Source organism: Sebastes fasciatus, chromosome 10 (assembly GCF_043250625.1).
Source record: "Sebastes fasciatus isolate fSebFas1 chromosome 10, fSebFas1.pri, whole genome shotgun sequence".
Lineage (NCBI taxonomy): Eukaryota > Metazoa > Chordata > Actinopteri > Perciformes > Sebastidae > Sebastes > Sebastes fasciatus.
Genome location: NC_133804.1, coordinates 19,304,089 through 19,325,561, shown reverse-complemented (window position 1 = coordinate 19,325,561; position 21,473 = coordinate 19,304,089). Strand labels below are relative to the sequence as shown.

Here is a 21,473-nt window from a genome sequence, read left to right as displayed (position 1 = left end):
ATAGCAAATCTGGGTCCTAGTAGAAAAAAAAATGTACACACTGCACAGAGTGTGTAAGCAACAGAGGGTTCATTTTTGTCCAAAAGCTCCTAGAAGGTTAATCTGGTCATGAGTATCCTATGAGTTTTATTTGCTCCAGGGCCTTCCTACAGTTACATTAACTCATGCAGTTTCAAAATCTAAATAACAATTAGACTGTGACCTAGTAAATAATAATAATAATAATAATAATAAACAATAAAATATAGGCTCCTTTTGTACTGTTGCACTCTGTGTTCAGTAATGTTTTATGTTACTGTAACATTATATATAAAACTTAATATATAATACAAATATACTAGGCCTATTTCATTAGCTGTGTTGTGTGCCACCCAGTGGTGATGGGTGCTCACTGCAGTGTGCTCTGCCCAGCCTGGACTCTGTAACAACTTTATATGTTGTCTAACATAAAGTTTCCATCAGAGGAGCAACTCAAATAGTTCAAGAACTACACAAAACAGCTGCATCGAAAACACTTCTGAGTGTGAATGCTTTGAAATTTAAGGCTTTAAGACAGAGCATTTGCCAACTCACTCCCCAAACACATCAGAGACTGCACCAACCTGTCAACATTCAAATCACTAATCAAAACTCACCTTTTTAGAACTGCTTTTAACGTGTGATTAATATTGTGTGTTTTATATCTTTTTTATCATGTCCTTGTTATATGATCTTTTTATCTATGTAAAGTGTCTTTGAGTTTTTTAGAAAAGCGCTATATAAATAAAATGCATTATTATTATTATTATTAGTGAGCCTGTCTTCCTGTCATAATAATAATAATTATAGTTTTGTTCCATTATACCTGCATGAGAGCTATCCCTTAAAATCAGTTAATACAACACATAATGAGCACAGATATGCATCATAGTTTTCACAGCATGGCCCTGAGCAGGCTGATCAAACAGAAGTGGACAAAACTTACACATGAATTCAACTTACAGTATATAATGTATATAGTACATAAACATAAAATTGAATTAAATGGATCGGCCCCATTGCCACCGATATCCGATCCAGTTATTTGAATCAGTATCGGCCTGATATCCATCCAGTATCAGTATCGGTGCATCCCTATAACAGAGTAGACTGTCAGGTTGAAGTCAGGGGTGAAAAATAACATTCAACAATCATAAATAGACAGTGAGCATGTCTTCCTGTCATAATAATAATTATAGTTTTGTTCCAGTATACCTGCATGAGAGCTATCCCTTTAAATCAGTTAATACAACACATTATGAGCACAAATATGCATCATAGTTTTCAAAGCATGCCCTGAGCAGGCTGATCAAACAGAAGTGGTCAAAACTTACACATGAATTCAACTTACAGTTTAATATTTCTTAATAATAAGATTAATATTGTGTGTTTTATATCTTTTTTTTATGATGTCCTTGTTTTATGATATTTTTATCTATGTAAAGTGTCTTTGAGTTTTTTTAGAAAGCACTATATAAATAAAATGTATTATTATTATTATTATTATTATTATTATTATTATTATTATTATTATTATTAGTTAGCCTGTCTTCCTGTCATAATAATAATTATAGTTTTGTTCCAGTATACCTGCATGAGAGCTATCCCTTAAAAATCAGCAAATAATGAGCACAGATATGCATCATAGTTTTCACAGCATGCATCATTTTATCTATGTAAAGTGTTTTTGAGTTTTTTAGAAAAGCACTATAATAATAAAATGTTCTATTATTATTATTATTATTAATGATTAAAAACAACAACCTCTTCTTCAAACCGGAAGTAAATACAAACACCCTGTGATCGTTTCCGGTGACGTAGGCGCTAGCTCCCGATGCTACACGCGGGAAACAGAAGAAGCTGCTCCTCACATTGACAGTAAGACATAAGAAGTTGTTCAAACTGCATTTTATCGCTTGTTTAGAAACTCATTTTGATATATTAGTAAGTAACAAGACAGTATAGCTCTCCTACATGCTTTAAGTGGAGCTATTTCACTTCCAAATATAACTCTGAATAACCACTTTCATTTCTCTACACCGGCCTAGCAACGCTGGAGCGCTCCATTTGATGCACGCTGATGTCTCTACCGGGGCGGTGCTTATCGCCCGCTCTGTTAAATTGAGCACTCCATCGAACAACAGTGCAACAACTTTGTATAAAAGAAGCGCACCTTGTGCAGTTTGAGTTAGCCTAGCTATTGTTGGTGGCGCAGCATGGATGTTAATGGTCGTTTTTAGGCAAAAATCGTTGGTCTGAATAGTTAAACCTTACTGTTACTGATAGATTAATGTCAGAAGACAATAAAGACTTCAGTGTGAATAAACTAAATGTCTCTGTTTGCTAATAGACATCATTAACTGTTGTGTTAGCTCACAACAGAAGCTTTAAACTGAGAGCACAGTGAGGATACCTATCAGCAGGGAAATGAGAATATCCTGAGGACAGACACAAGTTAACAGATATGAATACAATACTACATGTAGCAACGTTATTCACACCTTTACAGGATGACAGCTTTCTCTGTCTCTCTGTTCAGTGGGACTCAGTGCTCATACATTAAGTGTCTGACCATAATGTTTATTTATTTTTGCACTATTTAAGACTATACAACAAAACAAAATAAATGAATAATATAAAATGCAGGAAGAGGCAAAAAAAACACTGGGCTTATCTGAAGCCTCCACCTAGAGACAAGATTAATGTAAAGAAATAATATGACTACATAATAGTGATAACAAACAATTAGGACAAGTTATATATAATAACAACAATAACAATACAGTAAATATATAAAAAAAGACAAGTGTGTGTGTTGCGTGGAAGTGTATAGTTAGTGTTTGTGAGGAGGATATTGATTTAAATATCTATAAAATCTGGGTAATCATTACCAAACAACATTGTGAGTGGGAAAAAATAAAAAAACAGAAATATGGATAACATGGGGAAAAGCAATTGCAAAACAGCAATTAAATGACCCTTTAAGCGACTTTTGAAACATTTGACAGATGAGCAGTTTATTGATAGATGTGAAAAGCTACTCCATAATTTGGTTCCCCTAAATGTTATTGAAAAATGACCTCTACTAGTGAGGAATTTAGGAGGATGAAGATCTAGAGACTGACGGGTTGAGTAAGAATGGACCTGAGAATTTGTTTTAAAATAGGTCTGCTCAGGAATATGTGTTTATATTATAATAATGTATAATAATGTTTTCATCAATTAAGGAGCTCAAACTAACTGGAAGCAATTAAAAATGACAGTTTTAAAGATGAATGGGAACTTCATGTCCCCAAAAATACAGTGCTTGTTGTAAGGATGTTTGTTTCTATCTAATGCATTTTCTTCTGTCTGTAGAGCATCAGTCGTCGTCTGTAGCTGAGATGGGAGACACACTGGAGTTCAGCGACATTTACCAGGAGGTGAAAGGCTCCTGGGTCAGTACATCAACCACCTTAGCTCTCTATTATTTTTACTGTTATTTATTACACGTTTATTTAACCAGGTAAAGTCTCATTGAGATTAGAAAATCTCCTTTTCAAGAGCGCCCTGAGCCCAAGACAGCAGCCATAGAGTGAACTGATGTGTAGAGAGGAACCATACTGGATACAGTTCAGAATACCATCAATACAGACTGATATCCACTTTATAAAAGTAGTAATTAGCCGTTTTTTTACTCCAAATATGTGTCTATTTGTAGAGTTAAAGGGACTGTTTGTAAGAATCAGAAATGCTTGTTAACAGCGACACCTGTGGCCGTTAAGTCAACGAAAGTCAGCGTTGGGCTCGCGCTTGCTCGCTCTAAATAGACATGAATGAGCATCGCTCAACACAGTGAGGCGACACACGTCAGCTAAAACCACAATATCACTCTATATTTCACCTGCTTGGCAGTAATGTTAGCTGACCAGACGAAGGTCTCTCCATGAATCACTGCTGATCCTAGTGTTGGCTTTTCCTGCTTCAGCCTCCCGACCGCGGCCGGAGGGAGACAACGGCACCCGGTCGGAGACGATAACGTTTCTCACTGCAGAGCCCCGTCACTTCACAAGACACGGGAAACCTCTGTCGGTCTGGAGGAGCTGCAGTATTTATTTCTGCACAAACATCCACTGTACATTCACTAGATATTCTCAGAGCTAAACTAGCTCTTCTGCAGTGTGTAGTGTGCGCGCATGCACGTGATGTGGAGCGAGCTGAGTGAAGGCAAGCAGGCAGGCAGAGGAGCAGAGGAGCAGAGACTCCGGCCCTGGAGACCAAAGCTACGGTCTCCCCCGCGTCCTCCGACCGCGGCCAACACTGTTTTTCAAGACGGGCTTCACTAGATATAACTGAGGTTTTGGTGCTTCCGTGTAGTTTGTGTTGGAGTCTGAGTCTGAACAGCGTAGCCACACGCGAGTGCGCATGGGACACTGACCCGGATTTATTTATACGTGTAAGAAGTTACAAACGGTCCCTTTAAACTTTAAACCCTTTAAAGTTTAAAGGGTTTGTTCCTGACCATAGCTGTGCAATAAGTAAAACTAAAACACCATGTCTGCTTTATACGTACTGAAACTCATACAAAATGAATGATGCAGTTCAAAAATATATCAGTGCGTCTCTGTTTTAAGTTGAGGTTCTACAGACACCTCTATGCTGAATTTAAAAGTTTATTTATGTTACTCAGCTTTGGGGCAATATTGGTTTTGTATTGTAAGTTGGGATGAGGAAAAAGATCAGTCATTATTTTCCTGCAAAATCTTTCTTGTTAAAAAGTTATTCCTATGAACTAGGCCAGCAGCTAGTAGTGTTTTTTTTATTATTATAAATTTATTTGCAGATTATGTTCTTAAGTAAACTATAAAATTTCAGAAAAAGGGAAAAACGTACACGTCAAATTTTACCAGAGCCCAAGTTGACGACTTCATATTGCTTGTTTTGTCTGACCAACAGTCCAAAACCCAAAGATAAGTTTATTAATAATATAGAAGACATGGAAAATTTGAAAAAGTTCACATTAGAGAAATTGGAAGCAGTGAATTTTTTACATTTTTGCTTAAAAAACTACTTAAACAATGAACCTATCGTCAAAATTGGCCAATTTTATTTTTATCAGTTGACTAATCATCTCTTTTCAGCTTTACTATAGACACATTCTTTCTTGGGACTTTAAATCCCAGCATTTTAACAGTCCTGTGTCTGTTTTGTATCTGTGTCTCTTCCCTTTGTCGCTGCAGAATGACGGGCGGCTGCGTTTTAGCAAGCAAACTGTTGTTTATAAGAGCAGCAAGACGGGGAAAGTGGACAGCATCCAGGCTGGCGAGCTCAACCTGGCCCAGTGGAGACGAGTGTGTTTAGGTCACGGCATCAAGCTGGGCACCAACTCAGGACATGTCTACAAATACGACGGCTTCAGGGACACGGTGAGTGTGTTTTACTAAAGCAGTGGTTTTACCGTTTTAGAAGGCAGATCAGGCTCTCAAGCTTCTGTCTGATGCTGTCCTTAATTTTCCTGTTGGGATATGTCAACAGACTAAATCTTTCTCTCTGGTTGTATTTTTCTTTTTCTGGGAAGTAATTGTTACCTTACTCAGAGGAGAACAAGGCAACAGTGGAATATTACAGACTGACACACACACTGCTGGTTTGTTCAGTGTTTATGACAAGGGATGTAACACGAGTAAGGGGACCGCCGATAAACAACTTCCATCCCGTGTCTGACATTTCCACGGAAAAAGGCCACCACTTGGAGTGTGTGTGTGTGTGTGTGTGTGTGTGTGTGTGTGTGTGTGTGTGTGTGTGTTGTTATCAAAAGTATGTGAATGAGTCGGCTCTTCTCTCCAAAGCTCCTAATGGGATTAATGAGGGAAACCAGCGCTAGCATGTGTGTTCCATAAACAGTGTAATCATCGGCTCATGTGAGTCAGTGTTTATATCAATCCACTGAAACAATTTGGCTCAGAAGACGGACAAGAAAAAAAAAAAACTGTGGTCGTGTTTGTTTTTTATCACCCTAGTTTTTTTCCTTTCCCCCGCTGCTAGTGAGTGTATGGGGAATGTCAGCACGCAAGTATAAAACTGGGATGGAGGAGCGGGTACAACCTGGAGTCTGTGGCTGCGAGCGGCGGCATCTCCTGGGGTTAATCAGTGTACTTTTTTGGAGATGGATCCTCTCGTCCTGGAGCACAGGGAGCGTGATGTCATTGTTTATTATCCCACAGCCAGTGTCAGTAATCGGGGAGTTGGCTGGAGGTTGAGCCGCTGGCGAGCTCTACAGGAGCTTTGATGCATCTGTCCTTCTGTAGTGTCCTTGAGCAAGACAACGAAACTCTGCCAGAGAGGCTGTTATGTAGCCGACCTGTAATTGTCTACTTGAGGACCGTGGGGGTAGAGGCATGTCCGTCTCTCAAACTGATATTAAATATTCGAGCCGATACAATTAGTCTATTAGTCGATTATGCAACAACTGTTTTGATTATCAATTAACTGCTCATTAAAGTCATTCATCATGAAAACAGGCTAAATAATTCTCAAACGTGAGTTTCTATCTGCTGTTATGTATCATCGAAAATCACTAATCTTTTTTGTTTTAGTCTTTTGTTTGGACAAAACAAGACATCACCTTGAGCTTTACAAAACAACAACTCGATTAATCAAGAAAATAACCGATAGTTTCGTTCATACTGGAACGCTCTATCAGAATTATACTCATTATCTTCTTTCAAATAAAATACATTAATATCTAGATTGAGTGCTCTTGTTCAGGGCTGGGTATCAAACCTCTATTTAGTTTAGGTTACAGGACGAAAATGTTCTTTCGTACACAATTATAAAAAGAATGGTTGTAAAAAAGCTGAATATGTTTTTCTGAGTGTCATAAAACACCCCGACATGACTCTTTGTATAATCTGAATTTGAGCCATTCGGTCCAATAAAAAAGTCTTGAAGAGCCTTATCATGAGATAATTTTATGCCATTCACGTGTGCGTTTAGGCAACAGGAAGTTGGCCGGCTCTATGGGCCCAAAAAAATGTGGAAGCAGGAACGTATTATTCCATTTTTCTTGATACATCCATAGTTTTTTAACAAATGCGAGGTTGAAGGTTGTTAGGAAAGCATGGTTGAAAAATGTCGTAATAAAAGACAGCCGGTTATGTTGGGTAAGACTGTGTGTGTGTGTGTGTGTCTGTGGTGGGTAGTGGGGGGCCTGTGTTTATTATGATTAAATGAGCTGAGCAACAACAAATCTGCCAAAACTGTAATGAGGAGTAGAGAAACACTCAACAGCAGGCCTGATGAGGACACCGGGAATGAACACACACATCGACACAAACAGGCCACTTCTGCACAAACTCCTGACTTTTTTTTTTATGCATTTACACATCTGCTCACACATGTTCTCGTATCTAAACAATGCCTTAATCCAGGCTAACGAACACGCTGATGAACGCGCATTCTCACACACACACACTGACTCTCTGGGCTCTAATTGGCTGTAATAACCTTATGGACAGGCAGATATCCAGGTGCGTAAACTCTGTTTCCCACAGAGTCTCTACCCTGGCCTGCACACACTCGCACACCACAATCACTTCCACATGTGTGTGTGTGTACGTGTGTGATTGAGCATGTGTTTGTCGCTGTGTGTGACTGTGTGTGTCCTTTCCAGTTGTAAGCGGGCCTGCAGGATAAATAAACAGGCTGATTGTCAGCGGCGGTGTGGAGGGGAGGAGGACACGGAGGGCAGATGGATTACATTCACCTCCAGTGTTCCCAAGAGGCCTCAGCGGCGGGCGCGGTTATAATTGCGTCGTGATTAATTAGCCCTCCATCCCCTCACCCTTTTTCGGAGGGTGTTTTTCTAAGCTTTGACCCATGCGGTGCCAGCGTGTTACTGCCTTACTAACATGAAGCTTTCCTCTTTTTCATTTATTTTCTCCTCCTTTTTATCGCTTCCTCTCCTGTCAACTTTGTCTCCTGCTTCACCTTGTGTCTCCCCACCTCTCTGTTCCCCCTCTTACCTTTAATCCATCAGGACCAGGAGAAGATCGCTGAGTTTTTCAAGGCCAACTACAAGGTGGAGCTGACGGAGAAGGACATGTGTGTGAAGGGATGGAACTGGGGAACAGCCAAGTTCTCAGGTAAAAAATACAAACACAACAACCACATAAAAGGTGTTGCATTGAGTATGCGAGTTAAAATTTCACGTGGTCTCTTTCATGCGAGTGCATGAGATGGAGACATCAGCCACCGTCTATTCCATCCCCACTGCTCGCATGACTGCAATGCTCCCGCGTGAGGATGCTCGTTCTGCGCGCTCATATCACATGTATGCGTCTGGTTTTTATGTGCGCAGTTTGAGACTAATTAAATCCCATACGAGTGTACGTTGCGGTGCACAGCACAGCGTGTGTAGCGGCTGAAAACGAAACGATCCATTTGGCTGTTAGCGTGTTCCAAAATTGAAGAGGTCTACAGCTGATTATTTTAAAAAGCAGAGAGAGGAGGAGGCTGGTGGGGAGGGAGAGATGACGACAGGTTCGGACTCACTCGCCACTGATGATGAAAGTGCAGGCATGGAGAGACCCATTGAGCCAGTGTCATTGATTGATAGCCTACCGGTGGAGGAAGATGTAATCAGATCTTTTACTTAAGTAGAAGTACGAATACCACGATTTAAATAACAGTCTGATACAAGTAAAAGTGCATTCAAATTCTTCCTTAAGTAAAAGTATGTAAGTAAAGAAAATGTACAAACAAGTTCAGTTTATTCTCAATGATTCAACGTGTTTTTTTTATCGACCTGAAGAACAGACCAAAAGAAAGTTTTCTTACTTGCTGACAATCCTGATGATGTTTGATAGCTTTTAATTAAAATGCTCTGTAATTATTGCACCACAGTGAGAAATATAGATTTTTAAAGATTTGAAAGATGAGCTTCCACTGACATTAGGTTTTCCTGTTTCTCTCCGCCTCCCCTCTCTCACCGCAGGGCCGCTGTTGTCATTTGAAGTAAATGACAACACAGCGTTCGAGGTGCCGCTGTCCAACGTGTCCCAGTGCGCCACGGGGAAGAACGAAGTCACTCTGGAGTTTCACCAGAACGATGACACCGAGGTCTCCCTCATGGAGGTCCGATTCTACGTCCCGCCCAGCCAGGCTGATGAACGACAGGACCCTGTGGAGGTGAGGAAGGATGGGCTACTACCTTTTCTACTTCTAGTTCTTTTTTTTTTAATCACCATTGATAATAGTGCTAAAAGTGTTTGTGTGTTTTTCTGCAGGCGTTTGCCGAGAATGTGCTGTCTAAGGCCGATGTGATCCAGGCCACAGGAGACGCCGTGTGTATCTTCAAAGAGCTGCAGTGTCTTACACCCAGAGGAAGGTAGATGATCAACACTTCAACACAAAACAAAGTCACTCACAGAGTTCCTCATTTACGTTATCCATCAATTGGAAACTAAAATGTATATAACACACATCCATTTGGTGGGCGAATTATCCAAAATGCAGTTTCATGAATGAATGCAGTGTTGGCATCGGTAGCCACACTGGTGGATAGATGATGCTGTTTCACTGTAGTTAACACTTTAGCAAGACTGCTCTCTAATTTCTCTCTTTTCCACACTCAGATACGACATTCGTATCTACCCGACTTTCCTTCACCTCCATGGTAAGACCTTCGACTACAAGATTCCCTACACTACCGTCCTCCGTCTATTCCTGCTGCCACACAAGGATCAGAGGCAGATGTTCTTTGTGGTAAATTGAGACTTTTCTGTCAGACTTCTTTTTGTTTTTCATGTTTCCATTGCTGTTTCTCTTGCTCCTTCTCACACTCGTTATCCCCGTTTGTAATTTTTTGTGTTGTCTTAATAGATCAGTCTGGATCCTCCCATCAAGCAGGGTCAGACGCGTTATCACTTTCTCATCCTGCTCTTCTCCAAGGAGGAGGACCTCAGCCTCACCCTCAACATGAGCGAGTGAGTATGTGACCGTGAAGGACACCGTGATGTTATGGGCTGCATGTAGCCAAGTGCGATATGAGCTATAGATGCGTCGGTGAGCACACTGTTTGATGTTGTAAAGCATGTGTCCACTAGGGGGAAGCAAAGGTCTGGAGGAGTACGTTACATGAGTTTAAAGTGGCACCAGCTACTTCTGTTCTTTGCATTGTTGCTTACAAATACGAGAAAGCTGTCTTAAGAGTTTGATTTCACAATAGTAAACCTGTCTTGTCCTCTTCGTGTCTAACAGGGAGGACGTGGAGCGCCGTTTTGAGGGCAAACTCAGTAAAAACATGTCAGGGTCTCTGTATGAGATGGTCAGCAGGGTGATGAAGGCCCTGGTCAACCGCAAGATCACCGTGCCCGGAAACTTCCAGGGGTAAGCTCCTGATAGACACATCCAAAACACATTTTCTTATAAGTGAAACCAGCTAAACGTGCCTCATTCATCCGCAGTCACTCTGGAGCTCAGTGCATTACCTGCTCCTACAAGGCGTCGTCAGGCCTCCTCTATCCTCTAGAGAGGGGCTTCATCTATGTCCACAAGCCTCCCGTGCACCTGCGCTTCGAGGAGATCTCCAACGTCAACTTCGCCCGAGGCACCACCACGACGCGATCCTTCGACTTTGAGATTGAGACCAAACAGGGAAATCAGTACACCTTCAGCAGCATTGAGAGGTGAGGACGCTACGCACATAAACTCTGTCACTCAGGAAGAAGTTCAGCCAAACAATCAGACCAAAGTCCAGAATCTTAAAGCGGTTATACTGTAATGAATCTGTACAAACATTTTTTAATTCACAGATTCGAAAGCCAATCACTGTCTAATATGCAAATGCTTAAAGCTAAAGAAACCTGAAACCTCCAGCGCAGAGCGGACTTGTCAGTACAGAGAGCGAGAGTTTGTATTAGCATAGTGAAAGTTTGACAGCAAATATGGTGGAATGATTTTGGATGTAAACTGGATCCTGGAGCTTCCTTACATGATCTGCCAAAAATAACCCCAGTCTTTCTCCTTTCCTTTCAGAGAAGAGTACGGCAAACTGTTTGACTTCGTTAACGCCAAGAAGCTCAACATCAAGAACAGAGGCTTCAAAGAGGTAGCTCATTTGTCATTTTAATGTCTCCCAGTTTGTAATCAAAGAAATAACACGTCAGATTTCCATTCCAGATATTGATGCTTGTTGCCCTTCTCCTATGTGTCTGTCCTTGTACCCCCGTAGAAGAAGGTGGGTATGGTCATGGGCATCATGTGTGAACTAGACTCTGGATTTTATCGGTGTGGAGTGATTTCTGCTTGCATGGCGTGGCGCTGTGTGTGTGTGTTGCCGAGGATTGTTTCCTATAATCTTGATGTTGGTTGGAGGTTATCTATACGATTGCTGTTGATCTGATAAATCCTGAGTGATTTATGACTAATTGTGGGACATGGGGGTGAAGGAGTATGAGAGTGTGTGTGTGCGTTTGTTTGCATCGTGCTGACTAATGTGTGGCCCGGGGGCTTCTGGTGTGCTTTAACACTCGACTCCGCTGTCGGCATGACCACTGCTTAACACAGGCAGTGCTGATTGCATTAATGCTGTCTGTTGACATGTACAAGTTCCTGGTCTGTCCGACAACACAGTCGAAGCAGCAACTCAGTTTCTTCTGGTGGCGAGGCCATCTGTTGCCATGGTGACAGGGTCAGCAGAGTAGGTCAATGAAAACGAATGGGCCCGCTCTCCATTTCCTGTTGGGTGTTTTAATCAGAGGCTCCCTGACTTGTCGTCTGTCTGTCCCCTGGCAGACACTGATATAGATGCTTGGAGATGGGAAAGACCATGTGGGAGATGAGAGAAGCTGTTTGGTTTTGGTTTAAGATAACATTACTATACAAGGCCGTGAGGTTCAGTTTTTCTTTGTACTCTTGGGTCTCTTTTGTGAGAGAAACTTGGCACAAATAAAAAGAAACAGGTAACCTTTTATAGAAATTTGGACGCTACATTATTCTAATCTCACAAAAGTGCACCTGCTCATGAACATCAGATGTCATTCATCAGGTAGCTATTTTGTAATTTACTACAAGGTGGTGCAGTTAACAGATTTTGCTGACTCTGACTTGGACTCGGACTCCTATGAGCGAGCATCACGGAAAACAGTAAGAGATTTACTGTAGGTCGAGATTATGAAAATGGTCTCACATGAGGTCCAGTGTTTGTGAAGCTTGAAATTCATGAAATCAAACCGAACATGGTGTGTTCTTGTATTTTATTAATTGGTTAATCATTTAGTCAATCGAAGGGAAATGGAGTACAACATTGATGATTAGTAAATCTAAATTTAAGTCCTATATTAAATGAATAATTGCCACTTCTCAAGTGAGTGTTTGATGATTTCTGTGATACAAGCCAACACTTGGTCTGCTTTAATCAATCTCTGGTGCGGTTTGTTTTGGGGGTTGTGAATGCAGTAATCATATTCTGGTGCGGACCAAAGCAACAGTTCCGAGACCGCATGTGAGAGGGGGTCTCGGACTGTTTCCAAGTGAACCAAAACGCAGGATGACTGATCTTTGTTGAGATGGACACAGGTAAACGACAGGTTAACATGAGTGGGAGAGGACTGACCTGGACTTCTGCAGAAGTCCAATTTTTGCTTGACATCTGGGCCAAAAAGAAACATACAGAATATGTTAAATAAAGTCCACAAAAACAGTGACGTTTATGAAGTCAAACACTGGAGGATAAGGGATTCGTGCGCAGTTGATCAGTGGTGGGTCAAAGTGAAAAAACTTTGATAGCATCAAACTGCGATTCCCTGCAGAGAAGTGGCAGCTCTCGAGATGAAAAAAAGATCAATTCGCTCCTTCGTACACGGTCCTCAGCAATTTCTTTAAAAATTTGGTCCACTTTGATTTGAGCACTGTGAAACCAGACCAGACTAAATTGAAAATGAACCAAAACTATCAATTTAACTCTGATTCAGACTAATCAAACAGCCCGTAGTCCAACAAAACAAGCAATTTGAAAATGTACCTCGGCCGCTGTGAAATTGTGATTGGCATTTTTTCATCTTCTTACATTTCATTGACTAAATGAATCATTGATTATGAAAGTAATGGTTACTTGCAGCCCTGACATAATTGTATCTTACTAAGATGAGCTTTGTCTGGCTGCTAATAGGTCATGGAAGACTCTCCAATGGCTGTGCTGCATTGTGGGTACTGTTTGGTTTGTTTTTTGTTTCTGACCATGCGTTTTACTTTTCAGGGCATGAAGGGTAAGATTGACGAGTACAGTGACTCAGACGAAGACCAGCACGACGCATATCTGGAGAGGATGAAGGCAGAGGGCAAGATCAGAGAGGAGGGCAACGACAGCGAAGAATCAGACGGCGAAAGCGGTGAGTAACAGACAGTCTCTGTGTGACGGAAGTAGGCAACACATGTTGAGTTCAGAAGATCAGGGTTTGATTTTTCTGTCCTGTTTCACTCTTTAGATGAGTCGTTTAACCCCGGAGAAGAAGATGAAGACATCGCAGAAGAGTAAGTGACTTTTTCCTAAAATTGTTGCGAGTCTGTTCACGCCGTCACTCTGGTTTCTTAACTTTCCCCATTTCTCCACCTCCGTCAATCAGGTACGACAGCAATGCCTCAGCGAGCGACAGCAGCGAAGACGGGGAAGGTAGCGACAATGACAGCGCGAAGAAGAAGAAGCCCAAGAAAGCCAAAGTGGTGAAGGAGAAAAAAGAGAGAAAACCACGCAGAGAGGTGAGAGAGTAGTTGGTACAGGCACAAAACATGAGACTTAGGTTGTAAGGGTTAAAAGAAGACGAGATTCAAACAGCGACTTTTCTTCTTCCGCCTCTAGTATTATAGTAGTATATGTAAACCTGTATAATTTACCTTTCAAATCCCGTCCTTTCTTCAATCTGAGTAGAAGAAGCAGAGAGATGCTGGCGCCCCCAAGAGGCCGATGAGTGCCTACATGCTGTGGCTCAACGCCAGCCGCGAGCGAATCAAGTCGGAGAACCCGGGAATCTCCATCACAGAGATTTCCAAGAAGGCCGGAGAGATGTGGAGACAAATTGGCAAAGAGGAGAAGGAGGTGAGGCAGGAGAACGATGAGGAGGAGAGAGGACTTGCTTTAGTTTTACTCCTCCGCTCTCACAACACTAGATGGTTAACGTTACAAGTATTAGTTTGCATTTTAGTTATGTTTTCTTTGTGACTCTCAGTGAGTGCAACAGAACGGGATCATTGTTAGAGAGTGACTGTGACCATAGAATTACATAAAAGCAAAGTATGCAAGTTGTAGGTATGATCATTTTAGTTTAGATAGATTTGAATGTACTAGGAAATTGTTCTATTTTTTTTTCTCCACAATGTTGCTCAGTGCATCGTCAAGATTATAAATATTTTTTTAATGTCATTTAATTAATCCAATTAAATCTTTGTCAGAAGGGAGCCTATGCATGTGGAACATGTCGTATATTTGGGTTACAAATGTATGCCTGTATTGATCGATCGAAATACATTTAGTTTTATAAAGTAATGAAAGAATGATGACAAACAGTTTTGAAGTGCAATATATCAAAAGAACAGCCAGATGTGATATATTACATTGTGATTTCATTACATCTGTGCAACATTGAGGGTTTCAACAAACCCTGTCTGTATTCACTTGTCCCATTCATTCCTGTCCTTTACACTTTCCCTTCAGGAGTGGGACATAAAGGCAGTAGAGGCAAAGAAGCAGTATGACAAAGCAAAGAAAGAGTACAAAGAGAGCGGTGGCGCTGCCGCTGCCGCCGCCGCCGCCGCCGCCAGCGCCGGCGGAGTAGCGACCTCCAGTCCCAAGAAGTAAGGCTGGCAACACTGAAACTCCTGTTTGTTTGTTCTTTGATACAATCAGTGTTTAATATACGTGACTTTTTCTCTGCCCGCCCTTCACCTGTAAGAGAGAGCAAAAAATCTGGAGGTAAGAAGGAGGACAAGAAGAGGAAGTCGGCCGGGGGAGATAAGGACAAGGAGCGGGGAGGAGGAGGAGGCAACGACAGCTTCAAGAGTCGAGAGTTCATCGAGACCAGCGAGGACTCTGACTCAGACTCTGACCACAAGAGCAAGTCCAAGAGGAAGAAGAAGAAGGTAAAGTAATGATAAACGTCATTATCAGGCAGGCAGGATCCATTATCAGATTTATCCTCTGTGTGTTTGTCTCCGTTCACCGCAACTTTCAGACATCACTCGCTGTAGTGAGTCAGTCTCTGGATATGTAATGTACAGTTTTGTAATGATAAACACATTAATTGTTTTCCACCACTCGTAAGTTTGCATTGCAGCACAATGCAGAGATTATATTGAGTTACAGAGGGGACATGAAGTGGTGATTTATTTGCTGTTATACCATGGCCACTGAAACTTGTTGGTTCTGATTGACTAGCAGGTTTCCATTAATTTAACCAGTATAACATTATAACCGAACTCCAGTATGATGCAGGTGTCAGGGTTCCTACACAGTATGGAAAAAAGAAAAGGGAGTATGGAAAAATATTTATGTTTCCAGATTATTGCTACTATCCTGTTTTCTAAAATATGAAATTCAGAATTTCTTAAAGTGAATTGATCACACTAGCAGATTGTTTTCGTGGCGTTTGGAGCAGCCAGCGCAACCAAAATGTTTACCACCGTGTGAGAGAGCACAGGCGAGAGCGAGCTCGATGTTGAAGTAGGCTATGGCGTGCGATTGAACACATGCTCCTCCGCTGAGCTGCCTCTACGCCTTTACATCACAGCCTGCAAAACAGCTCTGCCCCAAATGCAAGATGTTTGACAGTGAAACGCTGTTCAACTGTCTGCGTTAGGGCTGAACAGCCACAATGGGTAAATGCAAGTTTTCCGAGGGCTCGCTCGACAATCCCAAATATAAAGCCCGGTTGGTTAACAATTCCAAATGGGAAAAGAAAGCTGGGTGCAAACTTAAGGTAAAATCGTTGCAGTTCTAAATAAATGTGGCGGCACTAAGCTCTAGTTAGGGAAAGCAACAGTAAGACATACTGCAGTTATTTGGGTGATTTGAAATAAAAAAAACATACATAAGTAGCTGCTCAGTGAGAACGAGGCAAATTTTTATGTTTGAGTGAATCTGGACGTCCAAATCAACTAATGGTAGGAGGAGAGAGGACTTTTTAAATAAGGTAGCCGGCAGGTCTGATTGCGAGCAACAGCAGCAGAGGAAAAGGAAAAGACCAGAGAGGACTTGTGAAAGGAAGAAATGTGGAGCAGGTAAGCGCTAGAGAGGGGAAGAGTGACAGCGATAGAGAGATAATGTGTGTGAGACACACAGAGAGCGCTATGTATCGCCTCTACTGTATATTATGTACACAAATGCACTGGTGTTTTCAGATTTAAAAGCAATTAGTGAAATGTATCTTCATATGTGTGATGCATCTATAACCAGATACTGGCCAACATATGTGTATATCCAATGACATATCAGCCCATAGTCTTTTTTTTTATATTACTTAAAAACAGCATTTTTGATAAGGAAGTTTGGTGGGAAATTCAGCCTGTGAATAAAGAACTTGTCCGTGCTCTCTGGTGTAAAGGAGACACAGTTTCTAACTTACCTCAAACATAGCCGTGTTCTGTTGTTTCTGTTATTGGCTGACAGATACAGATACAGATATATCTGTGATAAACTGATATTCTCAGTTTAGCTCTAGCCTGATTTCCAACGTTGTCAGGATTGTAAACTCCTGGCCCTGCCATGTGAAACATACTTCTTCCTGTTTAGCCAGATGTTTTCTAGCAGCGTAAGAGGTGAAGGAAATATATTTCATGATATTTAAAATGGAAAACCAAAATTATACAAGCAGGTGTTTATTACATCTGGCATTTTGTTAGTCTCAGATTACAGAGGGAATAAAAAACATTTTGTCTTTATTACACATAAAACATATTTAACCCCCCTTTCTTTATGTTTTTAACCAGGAGTCAGAGGAAGAGGAGGAAGAGGCTGCGTCCACACCTGCCAGCTCGGAGGAAGACTCCGACTAAACACTCACACTTTTACCCATCCGACACACAAACCAAGGACCAAGCATTTATACTCTCCATGTTGATCCTCAAACAAATGGACTCGCAGAAAGAAATCAACAGACTTGAGTTGTATTGTTTTTCTTCTACATGTTTTGTTTTAAGAGTTCAAACACACCTCGTGACTCTGAAAGCTCATGTAGTATTTGATATTTGAACTGGTTTTTCCTACTGACGGCTCAGCGTAATGGTGGTATACTGGTGTACCACTCTTCCAAGAAGTCTTGAAAGGGTTTTCCTCATCTCACCCACGGGGATGGTTGTAGTTTAATAGCACTGAGGAGTTATTAGTTGGTTTAATGTCGATAAGAGACAGACGAGCAGATGCGACGCCGTTTTGTTCTTCCTGTGTAGAACATTTAAAAACAGCAGTGTTTTTTTGTTTGTGTTTTACCATGTCATGTTTTCAGGCTTGAGTAAATAAATGAATCATTTTTAATAAAGCCACACTTTTCAGTTTTTTTTGTACACAACTTTTTGTATCATGCTGCTAGTTGATGAAAGGAACCAGCAGCTTTAAGTAGTTTATTAATGGTAGCTACTAAACGAGTTCCACTTAAAAGGCCCCACATGGTTCACTTATTTGGGCTGTAGATGTAGAATTTAGATTTGCCTAGAAAAAAATAAAAAAAAATATGCATTTTTTTGGTGTTCAGAAGTTGTGGAATATGACGGATCATTACAGAACAATAATCCAAATAGTGAGGTTTTTGGTGAAACTGACAGCAACTAAGGGTTTACAACAGCCTTATAACTTATAAAGTGGGTGGAAATTGATAAACTAAAACGACAAAGATATACTCAAAGTAACTTTTACTCCGGTTTTACTCAAATCCATGTCACTTATCTTTTTGACTTCATAGTGGTCAAGGAACGTCAATTTACAAAAGCATCATAACCAATAACGGAGGCAACTATTCATTGAGCTCTTAACAGCCTTCTCTGCCATTAAGTAGAATGGGACACAACAAAACTTTGAAGCTCACTGGATTATCATAGAGGGGTGACAAACATTCATGATGGCTCATTTTGCTCATAAGTACCAGTATTGATATGTTGATTGACAGTGAGATAAACCAACCACCTTGTGTGCAAACCTCACTTAAACAGTGGATGGGACTGATGGGGTCAACAATGTTTAATGTGCTTTTTTTCAAGGTGGTCTGCTTTAAAGGTGCTAAATTTGAAATTCAGAGCATTAATATAACATCAAACAACTATTTGCTATGTAAAGATAGAGAGGAGTAATGTCTACCTGAGTAGAGAATGAAGTCAACGCCGTCCCGACCCATGCAGGCGTCACGGAGCACCCAGCCTCCAGGTTCCCACCCAGGTTAACACTGTTAGCTCTTTCAGTACTATTGCCGTTGTTTGCACTGTTTGTGCTATTAGCATCATTAGCTGATAGCCTCCGGCTCGTATTGAGCACCTTTAAGGCCAGCTTTCGTCACTTCAATGCATGTATGTTATGGATACAGTTGTATTAAGAAAAATATGTCAATGTTCACATGGTAACTACAGGCCCAAAGAATGAACTTTGAACCTCTCCACAGGCCATGTAAAAACGCAGGACTAAAATCCTTTCAGCGTTAACTGTTCTCCATATTCTTACAAACTCACTGCTCAAGGACACATTTATACATTACATACTCAGGACATTCCCTCAGGATTCCTATCCACTGTGGTGTTGTACATCAGGCCCATTTAACCAGGCAGGGTGGTTTGAGAGTATGTGTTATCACCGGGAAGTTAGATGGCGACTAGCGAATGTTGGAGAGACAGTGGTTACAAACAGGAGTCCGATGCCTAAGTACACAGCGGTTTGTAAAAGGGCTGCTATATTAGGGTCAAACAGGGTGGTTTCTAAGAGCTAAATGGATGTGTGGTTCTCTTGGACAGGGATGGTTTTGAGGATAAGATACTGTTCCTGCATTTCCTGCTGCAGTAACACTGACTGGATGTCCTTATAATAACCCCTCGTGTTTATTGTCAGCGAGAATTTTGACAATATCTTTTCCACTGAGGCTTTTCATTGATTTTTCTTGCCTCTGCGCCGGCGACAGCCGTGACCGAAGGCATTATGTTTTCGGGTTGACAGTACGGACATCCGTCCCATTCTCGTCAATGAAATATCTCAGGAACGCCTGGAGGGAATTTCCTCAAATTTGGCACAAACATTCACTTGGACTAAAGGATGACCTGACCAGATTTGGGTGGTCAAAGGTCAAGGTCACTGTGACCTCACAAAACATGTTTTTGGCCATAACTCAAAATTCACATGCTAATTACGACAATTTCACACATATGCGGAGGCATATAACTGCGAGGCGTTAATTCCAGTTGCTCAAAGATCTCCTTGTGTCCTCAATTTGTGAAATCACAATATCCCTGATTCCCAATGCACCTTCTTCTCTAAGTCTTATTTTGAAGCGTTCCAAGGAAATTATGAGTCTAAAGCCATGCAAGTCGCTCTGTGCAGCTGGGTACAGCGGTGCTTTGAGCTTAATGCTAACGTCAGCATGCTAACATGCTCACAATGACAATGCTGACATGTTGATGTTTAGCAGGTATGATATTTACCATGTTCACCATCTTAGTTTAGTATATTAGCATGCTCACATTTGCTAATTAGCAGTAAACACAAAGTACAGATGAGGCTGATGTCATTCGTTTTGCAGGAATTTGGTCGAAAACCAAAGTATTGGACAGATTAAAATGTTGACCTGATTACGGTGCTTGATGAAGAGTCATGGGATCACTAAAGTAATTACCCTGAGATGGACATGAATATCTAAACCAAATTTCATGACAATCAATCAAAATGACAAATGTCAAGCTCATGGTGGCGCTACAAGAAAAGTCAGGTGATCAAGTCATTATTCATCGTCTGGGAAACATGGATATACCAAATTATCTGCCATTCTTGAGATATTTTATAGGTAAACTTTGACCTTATGGTGGCGCTATAGGTAAAGTCAGGTGGTCACCAAAATCTGTAAGATGCATCCACTGGGGAACATGAATGTCTGTACAATGTTTAATGGAAATCCATCAAATAGTTGTTGAGATGTTTCAGTTTGGACCAAAGTGCCGGACTGACCGTCATCACCATCATGACTCATGTCACTGTTCGTGTGTGAGGTTGCGTTCACGTGATCTCGGGATGTTTGTGTGCTGGCATGTCCTAAATGTAGCGGTCAAATACAGATCAAGTGTGAATGTGTTAATATAGATCCCTTCCTGTTGAATGATGATCACTTTCACGATGGTTTCCCCTTTCACGAAGAAATCAATCGGACAATCTTCCGCAAAACTCCTTACGCGTGTCCGCATCTGCGATCTGACAAATGGCGTCTCATTTTTGTAGATGTGTTTCATAGTATCATTGGCAGTTACAGGAATGCTCACAGTCTTTGTAATAAACGTTACAGACACGTGGAGCCTGAAAGCTTGTGCATGTGTGTTTATCCTGTCTTGTATTAGGTTACCGTTAATTGACCACAAACATAATGGACCCACTTAAGAAATGACAAAGTCTCCAGGCACATACATCTACACACACACACACACACACACACACACACATGCACTGTCATTGCATCATTACATTATCTCCCTGATGTGAGAGGCAATAATGCTGTTGGTGCTCGTGAGTGTATTGAGAAGTGGTCGTATCATATGTCGCAATTATAGCACACTTGTCAATAACACAGATTATAATTTATTACAGTGCATCAAGCCTCCTATAGAATCAGATTTATTTTGTCAATACTCTTGATGTACAGAAATGAACAAAATGGTTTGTTTAATGGAGACACATTGAACATTTGGATTTGTCCGAGTGGTTACCTTTAAAGTTATGACATTTTCAGTAGTTTTCACCGCTACTTTCAAGAAACCGTAAACGTACCTCAGATGAACTCGGTCCCTTCCGACCTGTCCTGTTTGTAGAGTTAAAAATAGAAAAAAAAAATGATTAAAAACATGTAAAACATGATTATTTTTTCATGAGCCAAACTATATATGAAAACACATTTTCTCACCCCGGATGATACAGAATCTTTTGGGCCAATACCAATTCAAACTTTTTGATAAGGATCCCTTGAATTGTGACACGTATGTACTGAGCAGGACATTTTACAGATACACTTATTAGTGCTTTCTAGTGGGCAAACTAATGTAATTGACACTATTTATACATTTTTAAATAATATTTAGCATTTTGTATTGTAATTTCATGTCACTTATCAGCTGACATATACAGAGAAACCACTATATCTGTAATCTTGTAATAATATGATAGAGAGAATGAGTCCTAAAACCAGGAAATGACTTGGCATTTTTCTGGTTCCCTCGTCTGGAAGTCAATGGGTTTTTAGTTAGATGCCTGA

The 21,473-nt window shown here is 40.9% G+C and overlaps 1 protein-coding gene across 1 annotated transcript; it reads left to right on the top strand.

Moving 5' to 3' along the window:
• Positions 1-1,801: 1,801 nt before the first annotated feature.
• On the top strand, positions 1,802-17,525 carry ssrp1a (structure specific recognition protein 1a). Its single transcript, XM_074648754.1, has 18 exons — positions 1,802-1,896; positions 3,376-3,455; positions 5,238-5,423; positions 8,036-8,141; positions 8,993-9,186; positions 9,285-9,385; positions 9,633-9,762; positions 9,880-9,983; positions 10,258-10,386; positions 10,464-10,685; positions 11,035-11,107; positions 13,256-13,388; positions 13,485-13,530; positions 13,623-13,755; positions 13,925-14,092; positions 14,708-14,847; positions 14,946-15,132; positions 16,978-17,525. The coding sequence occupies exons 2-18, from the start codon at positions 3,402-3,404 to the stop codon at positions 17,041-17,043; spliced, it is 2,172 nt and encodes a 723-aa protein (XP_074504855.1). The 5' UTR covers positions 1,802-1,896; positions 3,376-3,401; the 3' UTR covers positions 17,044-17,525.
• Positions 17,526-21,473: the final 3,948 nt, after the last annotated feature.